Source organism: Pogona vitticeps, chromosome 2 (genome assembly GCF_051106095.1).
Source record: "Pogona vitticeps strain Pit_001003342236 chromosome 2, PviZW2.1, whole genome shotgun sequence".
Classification (NCBI taxonomy): domain Eukaryota; kingdom Metazoa; phylum Chordata; class Lepidosauria; order Squamata; family Agamidae; genus Pogona; species Pogona vitticeps.
In genome coordinates this window covers 150,186,384-150,210,316 of record NC_135784.1, presented here as the reverse complement: position 1 = coordinate 150,210,316, position 23,933 = coordinate 150,186,384, and the positions used below count along the sequence as shown (strand labels likewise).

At 47.0% G+C, this 23,933-nt stretch overlaps 2 protein-coding genes across 4 annotated transcripts in view; one reads left to right on the top strand and one right to left on the bottom strand.

Moving 5' to 3' along the window:
• The window catches only part of NCKAP5L (NCK associated protein 5 like), a 47,433-nt gene extending 44,488 nt beyond the window's left edge, over window positions 1-2,945 (top strand). For 2 of the 3 annotated variants that reach the window (XM_020785801.3, XM_072990835.2), the window contains exons 12-13: window positions 169-308; window positions 2,463-2,945. In XM_020785801.3, the coding sequence (XP_020641460.2) occupies window positions 169-308; window positions 2,463-2,699 (377 nt within the window). In that variant the 3' untranslated portion in view covers window positions 2,700-2,945. Of the gene's footprint in view, window positions 1-168; window positions 309-1,116; window positions 1,366-2,462 lie in introns of those variants that run through there. The other variant, XM_078384364.1, reaches the window with a different exon arrangement.
• Window positions 2,946-7,221: 4,276 nt separating this feature from the next.
• Window positions 7,222-23,099, bottom strand: TMBIM6 (transmembrane BAX inhibitor motif containing 6). Its single transcript, XM_020785812.3, has 10 exons — window positions 22,948-23,099; window positions 14,656-14,746; window positions 13,527-13,635; window positions 12,247-12,367; window positions 12,011-12,059; window positions 11,409-11,506; window positions 11,222-11,301; window positions 10,377-10,477; window positions 9,105-9,177; window positions 7,222-8,631 (listed from the first exon to the last, which is right to left on the bottom strand). The coding sequence occupies exons 2-10, from the start codon at window positions 14,709-14,711 to the stop codon at window positions 8,608-8,610; spliced, it is 711 nt and encodes a 236-aa protein (XP_020641471.1). The 5' UTR covers window positions 14,712-14,746; window positions 22,948-23,099; the 3' UTR covers window positions 7,222-8,607.
• Window positions 23,100-23,933: the final 834 nt, after the last annotated feature.

Here is a 23,933-nt window from a genome sequence, read left to right as displayed (position 1 = left end):
ATACTAAATAAAACTTGATTAGTATTTAAGGTGCCATAAGACAGTGACTCTTGCTGCGCCGGGCCACGTCTGGTTCTGCCCTTCGGAGGAAGTGCGAGGCAGGGTGGTGATGGTTTCCGTCCCCCTATAAATTGCTGACTGGCCACCTGTCTTTTCCTCCTCTTGCAGATCTCTGCCGTGAGCCCAGCAAGCCACGGCACACCCAGCAGAGCAAGCACTGGACTTTCCCTAACGCCAAAGGGTCCGTGGGCACAGACCCTTTTTTCTCTTCCCCTCATAGGCTGGAAGGTCTTCATGGTTCAGCAATGGTAAGAAGGGGAGGGGGGGCAGTGTGGCAACTGAGTAAGGGGGAGGTGGAGAAAGGAGGTCAGGGTGAGATGGGCCAGGTTAGGCTTGGACAGGGTCACCCCAGCTAGGCTTCTGACGAGCCTCAGTCCACTTGGGACTTGTGAGTCCGAGGCTTCACCTGTGATGGCTTCTGGTGTTTTAGCCACGGTGGAGCATGGTGCTGAGGAATTCAGATTTAGGAATTAACTCATATGCTTGTGAGACTTTCTTGGAAATGTGTTAACTTTGCTGGCCTTACAAAACAGTGCAAGGAAGGGAGGGAAGAGAATTAGGGTCCTTTAGGAGTGATTGGAAAAGATCAGTCTACATCCCAATCCCAAAGAAGGGCAGTGCCAAAGAATGCTCCAACTACCGTACAATTGCACTCATTTCACATGCTAGCAAGGTTATGCTTAAAATCCTCCAAGGTAGGCTTCAGCAGTATGTGGACCAAGAACTCCCAGAAGTACAAGCTGGATTTCAAAGGGGCAGAGGAACTTGAGACCAAATTGCCAACATGCGCTGGATTGTAGAGAAAGCCACAGAGTTCCAGAAAAACATCTACTTCTCCTTCATTGACTATGCAAAAGCCTTTGACTGCGTGGACCACAACAAATGATGGCAAATCCTTAAAGAAATGGGAGTGCTTGACCACCTTATCTATTTCCTGAGAAACATACATGGGACAGGAAGCAACAGTTAGAACTGGATATGGAACAACTGAGTGGTTCAAAATTGGGAAAGGAGTACGACAAGGCTGTATATTGTCTCCCTGTTTATTTAACACAGAATACATCATGCGAAAGGCTGAACTGGATGAATCCCTATCCGGAATTAGGATTGCCGGAAGAAATATTGACAATCTCCGATATGCAGATGATACCACTCTGATGGCAGAGAGTAAGGAGGAATTAAGGAACCTTGTAATGAGGGTGAAAGAGGAGAGCACAAAAAATGGTCTGAAGCTCTACATCAAAAAAACTAAGATCATGGCCACTGGTCCCATCACCTCCTGGCAAATAGAAGGGGAAGATATGGAGGCAGTGACAGATTTCACTTTTCTGGACTCCATGATCACTGTGGATGGTGACAGCAGCCACAAAATTAAAAGACGCCTGCTTCTTGGGAGGAAAGCGATGACAAACCTAGACAGCATCTTAAAAAGCTGAGACATCACCTTGCCGACAAAGGTCCGCATAGCCAAAGCTACGGTTTTTTTCAGTAGCCAGGTTTAAACAGCAGGAATGAGGAACATGGGCTCCCCCAGATGCGTAAGGATGGCAGCTCCCCCTCCTCTCTTGCCAGTGTCGGTGCTAGTTGGCGGGATGGCGATGGCAGTCCAAGACAAGCCAGAGGGGCTGCTCACCCACTGGTGGTTAAAAGGCTTTGCGCTCATCCTTCTGTTCAGCATAGCCCCAGCTGCTTTATTTGTGAAGTGCAGAGCATTGTTCAGGTTGTTTGTGTATGTTGTGTAAGAAGGAAGGGCATGGGGTGCTGTTGTGGACAGGGGGGCAGGTCCAGGGGAGCAGGGAGATTGGTAAATGGGAACAGAGCGGGCCAGTGGCAAGAATGACACAAATGTCACCTCGCCATGGGAGGAAAGGCAGGCCACCGTTTTCACTGGCAAATGCTAACAAGCAGCAAGGGAGGACCTCTGAGGGCAATGGCCCTGTTTTTGACACCCTGTGTATTGACCAAAGTTGGGCCAGCCTCCATTTTACTGCCTTTCAGTCTTGCTGTCACCCAAATCTCTGTTGTCCATGCAGAGGTGGTCAGATTTCACTCCCGTAGGCCCTCGCCTGCATAGCTGGTGGTGAAGAATCCTTGGTTGCCTCCTTGGTGAGCTGCACTTTGCCTACCCTGACGGATTTGAACCCATATCTCTAAAATCACACTAAAGGTGGCAGTGAGTTCAGGCTGCTCTCTGCCGTGGGGAGTGCATTGTGCGAAAGGCCTTTGCTTGCTTCCCTCTGGAAAGGTGGGGACTGTGAAGGTGACGTCACCCCTAAGGCCTACCGAGTGCTGATGGAGGGGTGCCTGGCATGCAAAGTTTCTGTAGTCGATGCTGCCGCCTCTTGTGGCTCTGATGTCCTTGTCCCTCAGCAGTCCTGTCTCCCCGCCCTCTGTATCTGCAGGGCTCGGCTTGCAGCGTCGTGGAGAGAAGACGGGCCTCATCAGAAGGGCCTCAGGCCTCACCCGCCTTCAGCACCAGCAGCAGCCGGACTCCCAGCGCTTCCGACGTGGGCGAAGAAGGCAGCACAGAGGCCCGTTCCAGAGATATGGGGCCCGAAGGGCAACCGGGCCTAGAGAACTCCGAGTCCCTCAGTGACTCTCTTTATGACAGCTTGTCCTCCTGTGGCAGCCAGGGCTGAGCTTAGCCACGGTGGCAGGGGCCACAGGAGAGCATTGGCTTCCTTGGCAGATCTCACCCTATGCTTCTTCTTCTCTGGTGCTTTAAAGGGCCTAGCGCTTGCCTGCTGGCTCCTACGTGATCCTCCCAAACCAAATTTTGGCCCTGAACCAGAACACAATAGGTCTTCCACACTCAGCTCTCCTCCCCATATCTCTGGGCAGGGGACACTTTGCTACCTGGAGGCTGTCAAGAAATGAGACGGGATCAGAGAAAGAAGGGGTGGGTGGGTGGGTGGGTGGTATTGGGCAAGACAGGAGACAGCCCACAGGCTCCTGAGGAGTGGCATTCAGCCTGTTGGGCTGTGGAGGTGCCCCTTCTGCGCCTCTCAAAAGGTGTCCTTCGGTGGAGGCGTGGGCTCAGCCGTGCTCGCTAGTCCCCTGGTCCATCTCTTGGGATTGCAAGCTCCTTAACGGCTGACGTTGATTCCCAGGCACTCTGCCAGACCTGGTCTGTGGCATTTTTGAAGTGTTCTGAGGAAATGGTCTCTCCCTTAAAGGTTAGGTTAACAACCTTGGAGAAGTTACTTTTTTGGACTGCAACTCCCAGAATCCCCTAGCCAGCACGTAGTCCAGAAAGTATATTTGCCAGGCTCCAGTGAGCTGCTCCTCTCACAAACCTCTGAATTTCCACCAGCTGAAATCTTCTCACTCTGACCTCCATTTTTCAGACTGGCAGGTGCCAGTTGCTGCATGGAAGTGCCCAAGGCCTCAGAGGCATCTCTCAGTGTGGAAAAACATCCCATCTTTGAAAGTTCCCCCCCCCTTTTTTTTACCTCACAGTCTGTACAGTCTTGCTTTAGTATTATCACCTCAGTTGTTCCACCACTTGACACTTGGAGCGTAGATGAACCCTTGCCAGATCTGGGCCTCTGTAGTCCACTGAGGAAGAGGAGTGGAGTGGGGGCCTTCAATCCATTTCTTCCGTTCAAGATTGGAGGTGCAGAAGAGTGTCCCAAACAAAAGATTGGGAGGAAGGAGGGTTTGGCAGCGACAGTGCCCTCACGTCCCTCTTTAATGAGAGTCAGTGCTTTTTCGGTGCACTCTCCCCCCGCCCAGCTTGGTTTCTGGGAATTATTTCTTCCTCTTTGCCCCCATCATCCACAAACCCACGCGAGTGAACCTGCTGAGATGTTTTTCAATGCGAACCGGGTCTTCTTAGGCCTTGGAGCTACTGTGGGTTCAGGAAAGGATAGCTGGGTTCCTCATTCCTTTTTGTGTACATTTTTTGAAAATTTTAAGTTATTGATGTTGCTGTTCTAATTTTCAGTCAAGCTATCCTTTCTGTTTCTATGGGAGCCACAGAGTTCCTCAGATGGTGCTATTTTGCTGTGTACAGACTCCTTTCCCTATGAGTCTTCCTTTTTGTTGTCCTTTTTAAAATTTGATTTTTAAAAAAATGTCTTTTGCTTCTCTTTTTATTTATATAAGTTATTGTGAAATGAGAATGTTTATTGTCTTGCCTCTCCCAGAAAATAAAGGGGGATTTAAAAAAGTGTATGAATTCTTTTGGCTGGGTATTAGAGAGGAGTTTAACCTGCACAGCATTTGTGCTAAATAAAGCCTACAATTTTTTTTTTTTTTTTTTGTTAAATGGTGATTTTTCCAGTTAGATCAAGGTGGTATGTTTCTGTAATTTTTAATAGTCGGACTGCAGTTTCTCCCTGCGTCTAGCTTAAAAGCAAAGCATGCTGCTTATATACCGCCCCATAGTGCTTAAAGCTCTCTCTGGGCAGTTTACAGTTTAATTAGGCACTCCCGCTCCCCTACGAGCTGGGTAGAATGGAAGGCTGAGTCAACCTTGAGCTGGCTAGCTGATCTTGTCCAGATCAAATTCAGGTCATGAGCACAGTCTTCACTGCAGTACTGCCATTTAACCACAAGGCTTCTGTAAAATCTGTTTCCTCCTCAAATGTGGAAAGATGCACAATTCCCCAGGCTGCTCCTGGCAGCATGAAGAGGCATTCTCTTTCAGCCACTTACTCAGGTTAGATTTTCTCCCAGTGTTCCAGAGGTGGGATAGGAGCATTGTTCTTTCTGGTCCCTGGCAGTACTGCTTGCCAGCTATATATATGGTGGGTTGCAGGTGGGATCTGAGTGAGACCTTAGTCCTCTTCAGTATGATACTGGTGCCCATTGGTAGGAGGTTGGTTAGTTCACTGGGAAGACATCAGTGACACCCTCTTCCACCAAACAGCAAAGATATATACATACTGTATCTTGCGACATGACAGGACTTTTCACTCCCCCAGGCACCGGCACAGTTATGGGAACCCCACACTTCCGGTGAGGATGCTGGCATCCATGTCAGTGCTCATCCTAGAGGGAAGGGCACTCCACTATTTTCCTGCAATGTCATGGCACCCCCTAGGGGTGAGAAATGGAAGTAGCAGCAATACCATCTGATAGGAAGGAGAAGAGTCTGCAACATGGTGTTACACAGCCCATGCACCCCACTCAGCAAATTTGTAGTGGATGGCAAAGGCAGGAGGCTGCTTCGGTCTCTGCAGAAAATGGGCCGGGCTAGGCAGGAGAAGCTGTAGCCCTCCAAAGTACATGACAGTGTCCATCAACCTGTGTCAGCGGGGCCAGTGCCAAGAGGAGTTGCAATCCCAGGAAGAGGAGGAGTAAGCTGCCTTTCAAGGATGATGGCCACGATTTCCCCCTCTCTAAGCAGCACGTTCCCAGGGTCCAGGGAGCCTCAAACCCTCTGGAAAAGAGTTTCGCACCAGGAGCTCAACTTCAGGTTGGAAAGGCACCCTGAAACTCTTGAGACAGTTTTGGAAGATAATTCTCACAGTACCTTGTTCCGTGAGAAGCACTGGCATGAGAGCTGCCTATAGGTAACTGGGGGACCATGAAGAGACGTTCTAATAGCACAGTGGTTCCCAACATTGGGTAACCCAGATGTTTTTGGATTGCAGTTCCCAGAAGCCTTCACCATCAGCTGTGCTGGCCAGGGTTTCTGGGAGTTGCAGTCCAAGAACACCCGGGCTACCCAGGGCTCGAAACCCCTGTGATACCAAATCGTTCGAATCAATTCAAGCATGTGATCACTTGAATCAAGGCAGAAAGCAAGGTGGTGGTGTACATGTGCACACTCAGAAGCACCTTTCCCCTTGCCTCTTCCCTCGCGGGCGCACACACACATGCACTCTGCTTAGCAGTCTCCTGCCTAAGACTCCTCTTTTAGAAAAAGCTCCTCTTTCCTTCTGGGCAACTCTCTCCTGTGTTTTTTTTAACCGCTTAACAAAGCTAAACTGTGTGGGAGGCAAGCACTGGAGACAGGGAAACTCATGGCCTCTTCATGGCGTTCTTTGAACAGGGCCGCCGGCAGGACTGGAGACAGAACCACAGTTGGGTTCAACGGTGGCTATTTAAATGTGTAGCCTACATAATTCAAGTAAAAGAGCCAATCAACCAATCACAAATTGGAATAAATAATGCTTCCGCTTACTAAGGCAAGAGATTGGTTGGTAATTAAGAGGTTGAATGGGATTTTTGAAAATGTTGCCCCATTGTATATTGGGACATTTAGGTAGTGGCATCTAGTTCATTGCCACTGTTTATTAGCTGTTGCATTGGCTTTTAGCCGGGTAGGTGGGGCTCGTCAGCCATGGAAGGCAGCCCATCTAGGAGAAGGAAAACTCCAATTTCAAACCTCTACTGCCTTGTGGCTGTATCCACTCATGGAAGAGGCTTCAGGAGTTAACCTAAAGGCAAAATCCGGAGATGGAGTCCCGAAGGCAGCTCGTGTCATTCTGCCAACTCCTGCGACATTGCTGGAACCAGTTGTATTGGCTCTTGCCTTTCCATTGGACCATTTCAGCAATGTGGAGAGGGGGGATCTGCTGGTTGGGTAACAGCCTATCCTCCATATTACCTTACCCGGGCTTCATGCTCTGGAGAGGACACTCCTCAGTTCAGAGCATGTCACCATAGTCTCTCGAGACTGAAGGATGCCTATGAGAGACATAATTCAAAACAAAAACCTGTAAACTGCCAGAGAGTGCTTTAAGCACTTTTGGGCAGTATATAAGGTGCACACTTTGCTTTAAATAACATACCCAAATTCCTCAGTGCAACTTCATAGCAAGTGGGTGTGCATTTCCCTCACTCTGCAGTCACACCCTTAGCTCTCCTGGTAAAGCAACGCTCTGCCCCAGAATAGACCCCACAACTGTTGATGAGTTACCCGTTACGTTTAATCAACCTAACTGATGGCACACTGGTCAGTCCAGCTAAGGATGATGAGGAATTCAATGGCTGCCAGAAGGGGCACTTCCTCAGCCCTGCCCAAGATCAGCCCCCCCACCAAGTAAGAAAATTAGAGAGCAATTCTATGGGCAGGTAAGGTGGTGTCACAAAACACCGACGGGACCCTCTCAACTGCAGGTGGTGCGGAAACCCTGGCTGTACACCAAAATCCATTAGAAACCAAGTTAAGAGCACAGCCTCGGAGAAAGCCAAACAGGAAATAGAAGGTAAAGGTTAAAGTTTGAGGATTTTTATTTTAATATTTTCTTTCCCCGTACAAAGCAAGACAATGTAAATTTCATATTTGAATCAAAACACCTTTTTGTTGTTTAAAAACCCTGTCTCTTCACGGTAGGAGTCCAACGAATGCAGCTAAAGCTGGACATCCAATGAGCGACAGAGTTTAAGTCATTACTGTATTAAAACCTGTTAGACAAGGTCTCTATAAAGTAGATCTCTCAAAGTTTAATTCTTGGCACTGGTTCCAAAGGAGGGAGAAGAGAGGAAGAAGAAGAGGGGGGGGGGAGAAGAATATATATATTTTATTCTCTCAAAGCAAGCAAAACTGAAGTCTGGCTTCGGGTGTCAAGAAGGGAAAGAGAAACATTACCTGGCTTGCTGCTGTGGAAGCTTTTAAAGTTTCTTAACACACTTGTACACAGAACTCTTTTCATGCACAAATTCCACCTTAGGCAAGAGTTGCTCTTCTTCCTGCCTCACAGGCAGCTGGTACCTCCAACAAATTCCCCTGCAGACATTAACAGAAGGGATGGCACAGACACCCTTGATCAGAGCTGCCCTGCTCAACTAGAGTCCCTGCTCCTGGCAAGCCTCATGAATCTAGACTGGGCATAATAATGCCCTCAACTCCGAACCAATGGGTTCACTGCCACTCAGCAAAACCAAAGCCAAAGCTACACAGGCATAAAACCGCACAGATCCTTTTCCCAGACTGACCACTGACTCCAAAGACTACTTGCCTTAGTTGCTGAAAGTCAAGATGCGTGCCAGAAGAAACCGCTTCTTTTTCACCAGAGGTAGGTTTCTTTACTCAGTAGCAGAACTAAGGCTCAGATGGGGCATGTGCATAGGGGTGCGTCTTAGTTCATTTCGGCCACTTCCCAGACAAAACGGCCTCTAGCAAGGATCTGCACTCACCATCTGCCTGGCAAGGGCACATCTCATAACCATTATCTCTTCACCGGCAGCAGAAACTGCTGGGGTGAGCTTGCCTCTGCCACTCTGCTCTCAGTGTGCTGGGGAGGAGGGCAGAAAAGAGGTGAGGAAGGCTGGCCAGCAAAAGCTGTAGGGCCACTCCCAATAGGATGGATCTGAGCAACGAGAGTTACACAGGGTTTATTGGTGTACATACAGAAAGTGGACCAAAGCCAGACTCCAGCATTAGGATCAGCCAGTTAGCTTTTCAAAAAGGCTCAAAAACTGAGAAAATAAATTCCACCAAGTATGAAAGTGTCACAGATGCTTCTCATTCACACAGAATAACGGGTGGGATGGGGGACACCTTTAATACAGGTCAGGTTGGATAGAAGCGAGGAGGAGGCAAAAAAGAGGGATAAGAAAACGGGAGATTCCACACAAGCATCCAGCGGTCCTTCACTTCTCCTTCTTCTTCTTGTTCTGAAAGGGAAAGGGAAACACCTCATTATGGCTCTGGTGTCTGGGCAAAATAAAAGACCTAACAGTTGCCTGGAGACAAGAACACCTTCCCTCCTCCTCCTCCTCCACTCTTATGGGTGTAAGCCCTGCAGCTGTCAGCCCCACCCAACAGCATGACTGACCAATGTAATAACAGGAGTCTGGACAATATTTCCGGACCACAGGAGGCAGCATTATCACTGCGCGGTGAAGACGTAAAGAGAAGATCTTGGCAAAACTGGTTCAGGACATCTATCTAGAACTGCCATCACTTGAGCCCTCTATTTGCTTGGACTCTCTCCTTTTGCTTCTCCGCCACTCTGGCACATGGAAAGAGGAAAGCCTCCTGACGGAAGTGTCTCGGGCAACCTCAGTGTGCTTTCCAGCCTTGCGTTTGTCTTGGGGCAAAGAGGGACTCAGCTTTAGTAGGGACATCCTCAAGAGTACAGACTGACCTCGTTCATGCCCAGGATGACCATGAGCTCCCGGAAGATGTTGACAAAATCCAGGAAGAGATCCACGCAGTGCCTGGCAGGAAGAGAAAGGAGGTTGAAGATGAAACTCAAAGCCACACCAAGTATCCCTGAAATGGCCTTCCTTGGATCTAGCACTGGTTTTATAAAGCATGAACTAAGGAGACTTCTAGTAAAGCAAGACACCCATTTCCACAAATCCCTCTGCTTCCGTACTGAATTTTGGATCACTGGGTCAGGAAATATTTTAGCTCCTCTTCCTGAAATTCCACATCTTTCCTTTCTGGTTGAAACTGGTAGCCAGAGACAGCAAAGGTGCCTTTCTGAACAGAAGCAGCTACAGTGGTGCCTCGCTTACCGATGTTAATTGGTTCCCAAAAAAACATCGCTATGGGAAAACATCGCTAAGCGAAACACGTTTTTCCATAGAGATGCATTGAAAACCAGTTAATCCGTTCCAATGGGAACGGACTGCCGTCCTTAAGTGAAAATCCCCATAGGAAACATCGCTAAGCGAAACAATGTATCCCCCATTGGAATGCATTGAAGCCTATTCAATTCATTTCAATTGTTTTTGCGATGTCCGTTTTTGCAATTTTAAGTGTGTCTTTAAAGATTCAAAAACAGTTTTAAATGCTTGGATTCGTTAGAGCACCTTCTAAAACGTGTGCAAACTTAATTTGGCTTTGTTCTGACTCTTCGTTAATTTTTGGCGAATTTCCCCCCCCCCCCATTGGAAAGCACTGAACTACAGGTTTGACAGCTGTCAAAATCGGGTTCAATGCTTTCCAATGGGGGGAAAATTCGCCAAAAATTAACGAAGACTCAGAACAAAGCCAAATTAAGTTTGCACATGTTTTAGAAGGTGCTCTAACGATTCCAAGCATTTAAAACCGTTTTTGAACCTTTTAAGACACTTTAAAAATAGCGAAAACGGAACATCGCTAAGCGAAACAGGGGACCTAAAACTGTCATCGCTAAGCGAGGCAAGGTCCCGAACATCGCTATGCGAATTTTCCCCATAGGGAACATCGTTAAACGGAGCGCAAAATAGCTCCAGAAACCTCATCGCTAAGCGAATACATCGTTAAATGGGGCACCACTGTAATGGTATGTCTTCCCTTAATGTCCGTTTTGCACCTTGTGTCTTATCTATTGCTTATTACTACTCTCCCTGCAGGACCTCTCTCCTTCACGTCTAGGTACATGAGGCTTGAATGTGACACTTGATCACAATTTTTTCCATGTACTCACCAAATGTAGTCCTTGTCTCCATTCTCAGCTTTTTCAATTATGAGCTGAGTGTCAAACAGCACAAAACCACACATCACCATAAGTCCAATGTAGAGGTTAGCCTGGGGGAAGAAGACAGTCCCAGAGTCAAGGGGCAGTCAAACTGTACTGCTCGAACTGGCCCTGCCACATGCTAAGGACATTCCTGGGGTTGTACCACTCTTGTTCTCAGCTGTGAGATGCTTTGTGAAAATCACGGCAGAACCTGTATCCGGGTAAAAAAATATCAGCCTCCCAAGAATCTCTGCATTCCTTTCAAGTTTGGGAAGCCCATCTCCCAGGTCCTTGCAGCTGCAAAGGTACAGTTGGATATATGCTGCCAAAACCTGTGAATGCCATTTCCACCAGTCAGGAAAAGAGGCTTCAGCAGCCCCTGGAGCCCCTTTGCTCTCTGCCCGCTCCTCCCACCCACAGGACTATCAGGAAGGGAATTATGCAAGAAAAGGAGGCTTGCAGGTTCACCTTACATGGACATCACAGGATTCTGGATGAGGAACTCTGGTGTCCTTTACTTCCTTGGTAAACTACAGACCTGATGAAGTCCTACCTTTTAAAATAATAAAACAAAAGGAGAACCCAGGCAGCTTTTATGACCCTTATTAGCAGACTATTCTTGGGCAAGCCCTCATACCGAAAAGGGCCTTTTTGTCTGGCATGTGACAAACTTAAATTGTGATATAAATCCTGATTTAAATTTTAAAAATCAGATTAAATAATCCATTTTTAATTTAACTCATGATTCAAAATAATCTGATTTTTTTAAATGTGATTTTTATCCTTCCTGTCAAGAACACAGAGCCACTCACTGTGAAGAGCCAAGTTGAGCCCATGAAAATGTTGATCAGAGAGAAGAAGAGCATCAGGGACAGGCCAGAGAACAGGACACCTGCAAGAAGGGAACAGACCCATGATGTACAAAGACAGGACATAGGAAGCATTACTGCCTCGGGTCTGGGAGGGGAAGAAAAATAAAGAGGATGTGCTGATCTTTACCTCCTAGGTACAGATAGGCACGGCGCTTGGCATAGAGAGCGCTCAAGGAGAAGCAGCTGAAGATCACTGCTGTGCCCATGAAAGCAGTTGGAATTATGCTGGAGTGAGAGAAAAAGACAAGGTAAAAGGTGGGAGCTTTATCCCAGGGGTGCTGAATCTAATGCCTGAAGAGGGGTTTTTTGGGGGGGGCAGGGTACGGGGGCAGAAGCTGGTGAAACTCTCAGCAGTCATTTGCACTTCATGGAAGTTACACAACCATACTCAGGATTTGGAAACAGACACTGTTAGTTCAAGATGTTATCTGGCTATCAGGAGGAGGGCCTTGTAACTAGTGGCGTGATACAGAACAACCTGGATGGAGCAGGTTGGCATTCTGAATCACATCTCACATTCCAGACTAAAGCACGCTGTGTAGGGGAAATTGTATTTTAGGATGATGTGGTGAAGGATGGCTTGATTTTAAATTTCAACAAAACTGGCCATTTTTCTGTAGAAAACCTAGGGTGTTGCTGTAGCCAGGCAAAGAGGCTGGCCACACTGGAGGGGCACACATCCTGGGCACAGAGTGACTGACCAAGGGCAGCAGGGCGTTGCACTCTTACCTGGGGTTGATAGCAATGCACATCTCTAGCAGGGGTCCTAGGTTGACTCCTGAGAAGGGAAAGAGATGCAGCGTCAGAGCCAGGCTCTCGACAGATGACCGCACACATACCCGTGCTCTCTCTCTCTCTCCCCCCCCCATCTGCTCCATCTTCTCTTTACCAAGGTAAGTGTACCTATCTGCTTCCTCACAGGCATTCACTTCTAGTTCTTTCACGGTTCATTCAGCATCACTTACCAGTGAGGAAGGCAAAGCCTGCCAGCATGCCCAGCCGTTTCTCTTCTGTCTCCCGGCTGTGGGGTGTGGCCATCAGCCAGATCATGAGACCCAAGGCTCCCAGGCCAGTCAGCAGTCCAAACTGCCAGAGAAAGACAAAGGTGGACGAGATTATTGGCAGCTGCGTCCAGCACAAGGTTTGGGCAATATATTACAGGGGGAGGATGATATGTCTGAATCTAACCCAACTGTTCTGTGGTAACAAGACTTCTCCCACCTCCCACTGCTTGAAACAACACGTGTCTAGGCCAGTGGTTCCTCCCCTTGGGTAACCCTGAAATTCTTGGACTAAAACTCCCAGAAGCCTTCACCACTAGTTGTGTTGGCCACGACTCATCTGGGGACTCAAGGTTGGGAACCACTGGTCTAGACCCTGGGATGATGAGCAATATTCAAAATGCAAACACTGTTAGAATACTGTACCTAGAGCAGTGACATCGAACGTTTTAAAGCCCAAGCGCCCAAACTGCAACACAAAACCAACCACAACTGTCCCGAAGAGTCCCACTCCTCCAGCCACACAACTTCCAGTGCCTACCGGGGACACTCCCTGCTCCGCCTCCAGCTGCAGTCCTTAAAGACGCAGGCAGCGGGAGCAAGGTATTTCCATGCCTGGCGTCCAGGTGGGTGTGCGGATCTATGTGTGTGTTTGTGATGACAGTGACCGTTGCCATCTTGGCTCTCCCTCCCTTCCCAAGAGTTCTTTCTGAAATCCGGGATCAGTGGACGGATAAGTATTTCTTGATGGCAACTTATGACTCGTGGGCCCACAGAGAAGGCTCTGTGTGCAGCCTTGGCACACGTGCCATAGGTTCACCATCACTGACCTAGAGGTTCACTTGCCTTTCTCAGTGGCCCACAAGGGCTCCATCATCACCATGTTGGGGTTCATCACAAAAAACAAGCCTTCTGCTTTGGAAGTCACATATAAGACCCAAGTAGTTACCATACTAGTCCCTAACTACACTCACTGGAGAGAAAATCCTACTGAACTTTGCAGTACTTACTTCCGAGTAGTCAGGCATAAGAGTGCTCTGCCAGTGAGAAGGACCTCTAATCAAGACAGGGCTTAGAAGACAACACTCAATGGCAGCGGGTGGGGTGCGGACACCAGTGGGTCCCGTGGTCCATCTTCACCTTCCCACACACTATGCAGCTCATTTTGGGAAGGCTGGTTCCCACACTCACGGCAAACCCTAACCCTGCAACTGGGCTCCTGGAGAACAGGGGCGTGCTCTTACCTGCACCAGCTGAGTCACCACATTGACATAGGCTCCAGCGGCTGCGAGGAACATGCACAATGCAAAGCTCACATAGACCTTCTTCAGGTGCTGCTGGGTTGATGTGGAGCTGCAGAGGACAAGGGAAGAAACAGTGCTTGGAAGCAGAGCAGCGCCCGACTTGGCCACCTGCCAGCACCCAGAAACTCAGCAAACTGTGCAAGGCAAACTGGACTTCTGCCACAAGCTACCTAAGTGAAAGTGCAAGCACTTTCCATCGCCTCAGCAACCTCTGGAGCTGGGACACCACCCTCTGTAGAGAGGATATCAGATGGGCCCAGAAACAAAGCCGAAAGTGAAAGAGAAGCTGGAGATCTTTGGAAGGCTAGAAAAATTCTAGATGCCTGGTCACGGCTGAGTGCGAGGCCAAAACGCAAGGATTCATTCAGCACTGCACACAGCTGAGAGCTGGCATGCTACCACCATTTAACTCAGGTGTATATGTGGGGGGGTACCTGCCCACTCCACAAACTGTCCTAAAGAACAGAAACCATTGTATGTATTACGTGGAGCAACTCTGACATCAGCAGGAAAATGCTGCCACCTCAGCCTCTGCTGAAACTTTAAAAAGCAAAGGCAAGCAGCAAGTTTGGAAAAGTTACTTTTGAACTATCCTGGGCTGGCCTGGCCGCGCTGGTTGAAAAGTGTTGCCGCCACAATTAAAAAAAAAAAAAAAAACTTTGCCAAGCTCTGGCCACAGCATTCTGGAACTAAATCGCAAACCCCAAAGTCCAACACAGTGAGAATCTCAGCTTGCAGCTTTAAAAACAAGGACCTCTCTTTGCAACTTACACACATATAAAGATTATGGAATTCAGTTTTTTATCGAAGCACAAACTATTTCTAGATTATTTTGATTTTTAGCTCAACCTACAGACACAGTCATGGCTAGAAGGCTGTTCCCCTCTCCCACTGTCTAGTGGAACAGCCTGGAGAGGTCTGCCTTTTGCAGCCCGCAACCTCCAGTCCTCAACACTGAAGCACAGATCCCAGGCTTGCCTCCCAGTTCTCATGCATCCCAAGAAACAGCAGACCGCTTCAGGACAAAAACTGCACCCAGAGCTATTAAGCAGGTAAAGAGTATACTCACATGTGGGAGAATTTGAAGAGGGCATCAAAATTTATGTTTCTGTTGAAAACGTCCATTGCGCCAGCTGGTTGATGGAGTCAAACTACACAATCTGTAGGAAAGGAGGAGAAGGCCATGTCAGCAGTGGCTTGCAGGAGGAGAAGACACAACCATTCTCCAGCAATGAATTTATCTACTCCATGAAGCCTCTCAAAGCACAAACCAAGTACGCCTCTAGTCTGGATGGCTAAATCTCACTCAAAGGACATCTCCTGCCCACAGAGCATGTCCAGAATGACCCAAGCCCCTTTCACTAGAAATGTTTCAGGAACACCAACATCTTCCTCTGAGTTTCCATTCTCTTTCCTTCAAGCAGGACTTCAAACCATCTGCTGGATCCCAGCCTTTCTATGAGTTATCCGGGGGTGGGGACAGGGTTACCTCTTCCAAGGGAAGGCATTGTGACACCCTTTGATTAACTGTCAGAGGCCAGAGGAAAAAAATGACAATTTTGCTACAGAAGATTAAATAACAAACCTCTAATGGATCAGGTGGAGTTGGGATACTTCAATCCCTTCTGTCCACTCCAAGCAAAGATACATCTACTTTGCCCTACATGTAGCAGAACTCCACAATTACTCTATCTCCTGCTCAATCCAGCCTCCTTCAGAAAATGTTTTACCCCAACTCCAACCAATCAGTTCATCCACATACAGAAAGATGAGAAACAGAAAGAGGTGTCATCTAGTGCCGAAATCTGAGACCAACCAAAAATGAGTGCTCATCAAACTTGTCCTGGAGACTCCCAAGAAAGAACAAAGGAAACGTTCCTCTACTTCAGACTCACTACCTAGAGTCCTACACAGTCAACCTTCATCCTCATATGAAAGATCCAGAGGCTGTTGTTTGCTCAACAGGTGCCCGTCAGCTTTGTACACCTGGTGCAATGATTGCAAACGGTTGCAAGGCTAACAACAGGTGCCTGGAGGGAATTGGGATGTGCAAGGGAACCCTGGTTTGCAATGGCAGCTGGAAAGGAGTCCCATGGGAGCCCCTAATGACCTCCCCTGGCGAGGCTGGGGTGGAGAGAAAGATCCCAGCAGCCTCCACAGTCCAAGAACAGGCAGGAGCTCCCTGATCCTCAAGGTGGGATTTCCCACTCTCTCTGAGGTTATGTACCAGCATCCACAGGTATTTACCCCAACAAGGGTCTCAAAATGTAAAATGATTCCACCTCCTCTCCACAAACACAGATACAACAAGAAGTTATTCTTGTCATACTGGCTCTAGAGATTGCTCCAACTTCTTAGCCTGAAACTGGTTTTGCAACCAGCTTCTTATCCTTTACACAGGCAGAGGAGGAAGCTGCTTATAGGGCAGACCTGGATTGGCTGGCAAGGAAAAGCGAACTTGTGAGTATGGTATATCCCCTGTCTGGTCTGGACAAGTTGACAACTGCATTTTCTCCTCTGGCTAACGTGGCAGGTGGTGCCAGATGGTAATCTGTCCCCAGAAAGCAGGTTTTGACTGCTCTCTGAAGTTCATTCCGTTTCATAATGGTTCAAAGGAGAGGTCAATATTATTAGATTCCCATGAGGCAGGAAGGTTTGCCACTTCTAACGCAGACTTAGATTAGTGTCAAAACTCGGAACACATAAACAACAGGGTTTGATGTAGCTCAGCCTTTAATTCCGAGACCTGGGAGCATAGAGCTCAGTTCATACCCTTAGGAGAGAAGAAGGGAAGAACCCACCACCAGAGTTCCCATCATTTCAAGATGCAGCTGAGCAAGGATATTTACCTTGGCTTGGATTAGAGAGCCGAATCCCACCAACAGAAAACAACAGACTCACTGTTTGGAGAAAACAAGGTCATCACAGTGCCTTAAGAGATTCCACACTATCTTAAGGTATGCTCTGCACTCAAAAACTGTTACAACTCTATGCAGGGCCATGGGTAAAATCATGCATTTAGGATCAGGGGAAAAAGAGGCACCTTGAAAGGTGTCAGCAGCCAATGCCTTTACAGGCACTTAACTTGGGAAATAAAGTGTGAGCCACTACATGCAGATTCAGTACTTGTACCAGCCAATGTTACTCAGTATTAGGGAACCAAAATAGGTCACATTGGCAAGCAGAGGGAAGGAGGGCATCTCACACTACACACCCACTCCTCCCACCTACCAAACACTATACAAGGCAGAAGCCAGACTGGGTCAGCAAGGCTGAGAAGTCACATATAACATGCAGTCTGCCTTCTTGGCAGGAAAGGGATGGGAACAATAAGTGCTTCTGGAAATCCAGGATGTCTTACTGCAGGCACCTGATGTGGGAGGTTTTGTAGCTTCCACCAGTAATCAGGAAAGCAAAAGAGAGAAAAAAATTATTCTCTAGCTTCTTGCTAAAGGCACAACCACTGACAAGCTAAGGGATAGCTACAAACAGGAAATAAACCCTTCCGAATAAACTCCACTAAATTTTTGAGAAGCAGACGTATGTAGCGTTGGCCACTTTGGATCACTTTGGTAATCCATAGGCCATACCAGCTTCTGGAGTCCCAGCAGGAACAGATTACACCATCTGTTACAACTCTCTGTCCTCAAGTATACCAAGTCAAGCCATTTGTTCATCTAGACCAGTGGTTCTTAACCTTGGGTTACTCAGGTGTTTTTGAACTGCAACTCCCAGAAACCCCAGCCAGCACAACTGGTGGTGAAGGCTTCTGGGAGTAGCAGTCCAAAACTCCTGAGTAACCCAAGGTTAAGAACCGCTGATATAGATGAGTCCTATTTACTCACCAAGAAAATAGCTCTTGAGGAGTCCAGGTAGAGGCCCTTCCTTGCTACCACTAATCTTTTATTTTAAGAAACACTAAGGTTATATCTGGGGCCTCTGTTCTCAGTGTGGTTCTTCTATTACAGGCTGACCTGTCACCAAACTGGGCCTAAAATTCTGCCAGAATTGAGCATTTCAGCAGGTATGAAACACTAGTTGTTCCAAGAAAGATGAACAAATAGAACATATTATTTAAGTTGCTACCAAAAAGCAAAACATGAACTACAATGAAGTCTAACATTAAGACTTTTCAGGACACTGTTATAACCTTGATCCACAAGTCAAAGAAATCCTTCAAATGCACTGCCATTTTTTCTTTTTGTGAAAAGTGTCTTGATTCTAGTGGTAAAAGGTGAAAATTTCTGCCCATTTAGTAAATGGAAATTTTTGCTTGCTAATTATTATCTGATTTAAAAGGGCAAAAGATACAGCAAAATTAAGAGTTATAAGATTTGATTTTCTGTACTGATGAACATAGCCAATAAAGGCCCTTCTAACTGGTATAATGAAAAAGGAAATAAGTGGATCATACCAATGGCTCAACATGAAAATTCCTGCACCAGGCCAGAATCTTGTTGACACATTGGAAAATCCAGTCATGCTCAGAAGATTGCATTCTTTTAAACCATTTTGTTACAAAAATTAGAACAGGAATCATTTTTTTTATAAATTGAATTATGTTGTCTGTTAGTCACGTGCTATTTTCTAGTAGAAAAATAATAATGTTATTATTATTATCACTAACAGAAAAGGGAACCCAAACGTAGAACTGACAACAGATATTCTCCAATTTTCCATTATCTTTCCATGAATCATCTGTAATGGAACTCCCAAACCACATGTCACCTGCAGACCATCGCTTAAGAACCACAGTGGGCTACACAGGTCAGTGATCAAAATCTGATTAGGTATTTACACACAGTGTATGAGGAAGTGCAAATGTTGCTGCAGCTAAGTGACAAAATGCTGGTCCATGCTGGTTGCATGCCTGGCCACACACCTGGCACTTTATTAGTCCCAAGCAGCTGCAGCACCTTCCATGACTCCTCATGTGAACACCAATGATTCAAGTCCTTAATTGAGTGATGTCCAGCCTTACATTTCACCTCAAGGTTCATGGAGGCATGGAAAATTTGTTTAAGGCTTGTTCACTACAATCTTATTACTTCAACCTTTAACTAAAGAAACAATCTGGAACAGAAGGCCACTGGCAAGCTGCAGGATGCATACATAACAGGGATCTCTCTTTTCAAGATGTTGTTAAACAAAGGATTGGCCAGCAGCTGAAAGTGCAGGCAGAGAAAAATGATAAAATTGGATCAAGTGACACTTGAGGTACCTATAATCCTTCAAAGATAGTAGCAGTGTGCTGCTGTCTTACAATGCAGTGCTTAGAAAGAGTTATCTCTTCAAATGGCTGTGGTCTTTAATACACTGGCCCAAGTACAAAGTCTCTTTTATAAAACTAAAGCTTCCCCAATCTCAGTGGTAAGCAGAAGCACAGGAGTACCTGATGAGAACCTAATGTGTTTTAGAGGTAATTCCGGGGTGCATGAAACTCATACACAATGTGGTAAAGTTGGACATATCTTGAAATCTCCACAAGATGTGCGGATTTCAGCGATTGTTTCAGCTACAAAGTTAATGGACACACTGTTCAACCTAACTTGTCTCTCATGCTACTCATGAATGTATGCAAAACAATGATTGACCTCAATATCTGGCAAGTAAAATGTGACATCATATTTTACCTGCCAAAACACCCAAGTTCAGTCCCTGAATTCCCCTGATAAAAGCATGAGAGAGAGAGAGCAAATAAGAAGGAAAATTCTGGTGAGATCCTGAACAGTTGTTACACAGAGTATACTGTATAGAGGTACAGTGTCAATGTTGTAGTGTCGACCAACAAGAGAGCCAAAAGTGGATCCATGACCTTTGTAGGTGAAATGGCAGCTGAATTCTTGGAGATTTCAGAGGGCACATCAGTTTGCCAGATGGCATAAAAGTTGCACCCACCCCAAAATCACTTTTAATCAGCAATGAATTGCCCTTAATCAGCATCAATTTGCCACTGCTAACATCACCATTGTGTACAGAGCAACACAACATGATTTATGCACTAAGTCATCTCTCCTGTCAAAAATCTAGCTCTGTCCAGTGTAATGTTTGCATATAATATTCTCATACGTGTACGAACTTTGGGATCCTTAATTACGAACTAACCCCAAATCCTATTCTTGTTGTCACTGGATTCTCTGTTTAGCACAACCAAAACAGAATTTTAAAAATTGAGAAACGAAACTGATCAGAGAGCACAAATCATGACTTGGCAGCACTTGTGTAACCCATGTTAAAGAACAGACCTGCTTCTAAGGCAGAGGAGAACCTGTGCTCTCTTATCAATAAATAACCAGATAACACTGAGTCATACTTACAACCTTTACCCACTGAGGGCTAGACTCTGATGACAGTCTCTTTGGCACTATCCATATACTATTCATCCCTATCCTCACATGGAAACCTACTACCTATCAAGAAAGGTAGAGGAAGAGAGTTGGTGGAACAAACCCTCTTCAGAAGTGTAGGTTAAGCCACACACAGCAGGATGGCAAAACAGAGAAACTACCCAATGACCTATAACATCATAAAGGCATGAGGCCGTGTCACATCATAAAGCCAGTCAATCTGGTCAGATGGGTGGCATCTTGCTATTAGATGAGGTTGTTAGGCTAACCAGGAGACATCTTTCGCAAACCAAGTCTGAGAGTCAACTGCAAAACTTGTGAAAGAGTACACTTCCCCCCCTCCACCACTTGTTTTAAAATTTCTTTTAAAAGTGTGACGACTCTTTCAATTTTCTAAGCCTATTTCGCCCAGTATCCTGCTTCTGAATACTACAGTTCAAGTCCAATGCTCCAGGGCAAAGTTCTCTCCTGGCATCCCAACTCCCTCCCCTCAAATACATTCTGGAACAATATTTAAGCTATAAAGTTGTATCTCAACCTCAGCTGAGAGAGTAGGAGCCAAATCCTCCTTTGAAAACCTGAGATGCAAGACTGACTTTCAATACCAAAAACTACTCTACAAAATAATTCTGTGCCCAGTCATGCCCGACTCATGCAAAGCTGAGCTCTTCAGACTTTCCACTCTCAGCTCAGCTCTCTGTTTAAGCATTCAGCACCTTTACCCCAATGCTCTCACACTCAGGAAGCAACCCCTGATGCTCTGATTTTTGCTCTGGGCATTCTCAGATCTCTCCCCAATTGGATAAAGGCAAATGGAGTGCAGGAGATGACTGCCCCAGAGAGAGATTATACCTTGTGTCAATATGAGTGATCTAATGTGCTCTTCTCTCAGATTCATGGTCAATGAAAATGATTACAGCCACAAAATACAAGCTACTAATGAGCTTGTCCAACACATTAAGCCACTGGAATTCAGGAACGTCACTGACATGTTCTAGAATGCGTAGCTATTTGCAAACAAAGCAATTGCCCTACCCAGCTTCTCTAGACAATATACCTAAAATGTCAACGGGTGTGGATATTTTTGACCCGTAACAAGTTACAATAGCAACAGGGTTCATCAGTAATCCAAACAAGGGCTGAAGGAAATAAAGGGCAAGCTATCATTGGCTACAGGGTCTAATTTTTTGATCAAATGTGTTATGGTTCAGGCTTGCTTAGGACACTTATCGTCTTCCTCAGACACCCTGCTCCTAAATCTTATGCAGCAGAAATGAGCTGTGACTGTTAACAAGGGAAGGAAAGCTGACTTGTACATGCATTTGATTTCCCATTCTAAATAAGGATTTCACAACTGAAACCCAGGCAAGCCTTCAAAAATCTTGTATGTTCTAAACTGAATCCCTATCAGTCCAGACAACATGGTCAGCCCTCTGGGATGAATGGGTTTGTGGGTGTTTTGTTTGTTAGTTTTTAAGAACAGCTGGTTGCGAATAAAAAAAGAAAATCTAATTAAATGCTTTCTGGGAAAACACAAAACTGATCAGTTGAAAAGGGACTTTAATCCATTAGGAGTTACTCTGTTCCTTGTTGCTGTTTCGTTGCTTTTTTTTTAAAGGCACGGAGGTCATGCCTGACCCAAAGATGCAAATGAAGATCTACATGACTAGAAACAGAAACATATCATGATATGTTTCTGTTTCTAGTCATGGGAGTATTCCACTGGCTGCCACCAAGGTCTTCCCCTTTCAATAAACTCTTTCCACCAAAGCAAGATGCCCCACCTCCCCCAGGACACTGAGCAGAAACAGAAAGACAGAGGCCATCTCTCAATCCAAACCCCAATTCATGGCAGGTGTTTCATCCAGTATTTCATTTTTTCCATATGTCTGATGAAGTAGACTTGTCACTTGTTAAGGTGCCACACGTTCTTTCTTTTGTTTCTCTAGATTTTGCCCGATATGCTTGCACAGACTAACATGGCAAACAATTCTAAAAAGGACATCTGAGCATTGTGTGCCCTGAGCTTTTACCTAAGCAACTTTTGCCAGGCCAGGAAGTGGAAGATGGGCTATTTCCTCACCTATTTTGTTTACAGTACGTCCTTCAAAGAGGATAAAAGACTGGGGGCTAGGAAGAGACAGGCATACTCAAGATTATAAAGCATCCGCAAACTATACAAATGGATCTGAAAAGCGGGGGGGGGGGCAACCACACTTAATTTAGAACCTGTTTTCCTGCACAGCTGTGAAAAAAAACCTTCCTTTCTTGTTCACCCATCAAAGTGGCAGAGAAACATTTACGCTTCCTATTTCTATACCACAAAAAGCGGACTAGAGACCTAAAGGACGAAGTCGAGCACAGATCAAGGCCCCACCACCACCACCACCACCATGTCATTTTTGACACATACGCGCGCCCCTCCGGTTGGAACACGGAGCAGAAGAACGTGTGAATCGCCGAGGGTTCTGTCACTCCGCAGGTCCCCGGAGGGGGGTGTCTCGTTTTAAAAGCAGCCCCTCCCCACAATATGACTGCCCAGCGTGACAAACGGAGAGATCCGACCCCCCCACACACACCACCATATGGGAAGAGGAGCGACACCAAAGGGGGGGAGGAGGTTGGGGGAATCTCCTCTCTATGACGTTCGCTCTCGCGCACACGCCAGAAAAGGCCGACCAATCCGGGCAGACCGAGCCTGGCGCCGAGGGTCCGGGCCCCGTCCCTCCCTCCCTCCCTCCCCTCCCTCCTTTCCCTTTTTCCTCTTCCTCCCTGCCCCCCCCCGGGGGGCGCTTTCTCCTGAGGGGGCCTGGCGCCAAGATGGGGGGAGGAGGGCTCCCTCCCGAAGGGGGGAGAAGGAACAGGTCCAGGAATAGGGACCACCGAGCCCTCGAAGGGACACCCCCCCCCCGTGAGAGCCAACGGGGACTCCAGAGACAGGGCAGCCCGAGGCTTCCGACCGAGACGGAATGAGAAGTGTAGGCCTCAAAGCAAAGGGCGGCGCGGTTTCCAACCTGCTGCCAAAAAGGTCTTCCGTCGCAACTACGACACGAGCCTTCCCTTCCTTGCCGAGCCGTACGTGTCTCTGGCCTCGACTGCCTCCACCCCTCCCTTTATCTCCTCCTCCGTGCCCTATTGGCTTTCGCGACCCAAAGTCCCGCCCCCCAGCTTCTGCTCGGCTTTTCGCGACGCATTGTACCTACCTCAACTCTATTTGGCTGAGTGACGGCCACTTTTCTTTTCTTTTTTATTGGCGATGAGGCCGCACCCAGGCAGCTCCCATTGGCCAGGTCGGAGGAATCTAAAAGAGACGACAGGCTGGGCTGCACGGCCATTGGTCCTCCACGACGGGCCAATAAGCAACGTCCTAGGTGTATTGCTGCCCGATTGCTACATTCGCCGTTCTTCCCCGTGAGCGCGCGGGGCCACCTCGTGGCTAGAGCGCGAGCTGCACGAAGTGCAAACCCGAGGGCGAGGGCGGATCAGCGGCGAGATGCCAGGAATGGGGCGGCCGGCGGGTTTTGCTTTCGATGCATCCAAGCTTTGGGTGCCTCCTCCTGGTCTATGGCTCTCATTGCAAGCAGTCGAATAGCGTCGTCTTCTAGCGTTCCCGGCGAAGCGATGCGAGATCAACATCTTAAAATCTCTTCCTTCAGAGTAACCTGTGCCATTTCCAAAGATCACGTGATTCCACGCCGCACCATAGGTTCGCCCATAGTTATTGAAAGGTGATGTTAGGAGCAATAAATCCAACAGTACCATAATAATTCTAAATTATCATAATTACGTAAAGCCATAATATTGTGAGATGCAGCGGACAACTTTCCATGCAAAACAGATATGCAAAAAAAATTTCAAATAGCTTTCAACTTGCTTCTAATCTAAACCAAACCGGCGCCAAATAAACATTCTACGCAGGGTGTGTGACTGAGTCAACATAATGCTGGCTAGTCTTTGGGCACATTACTGTTGCTGAAGTCTTCTGTGTTCACTTCTGGAC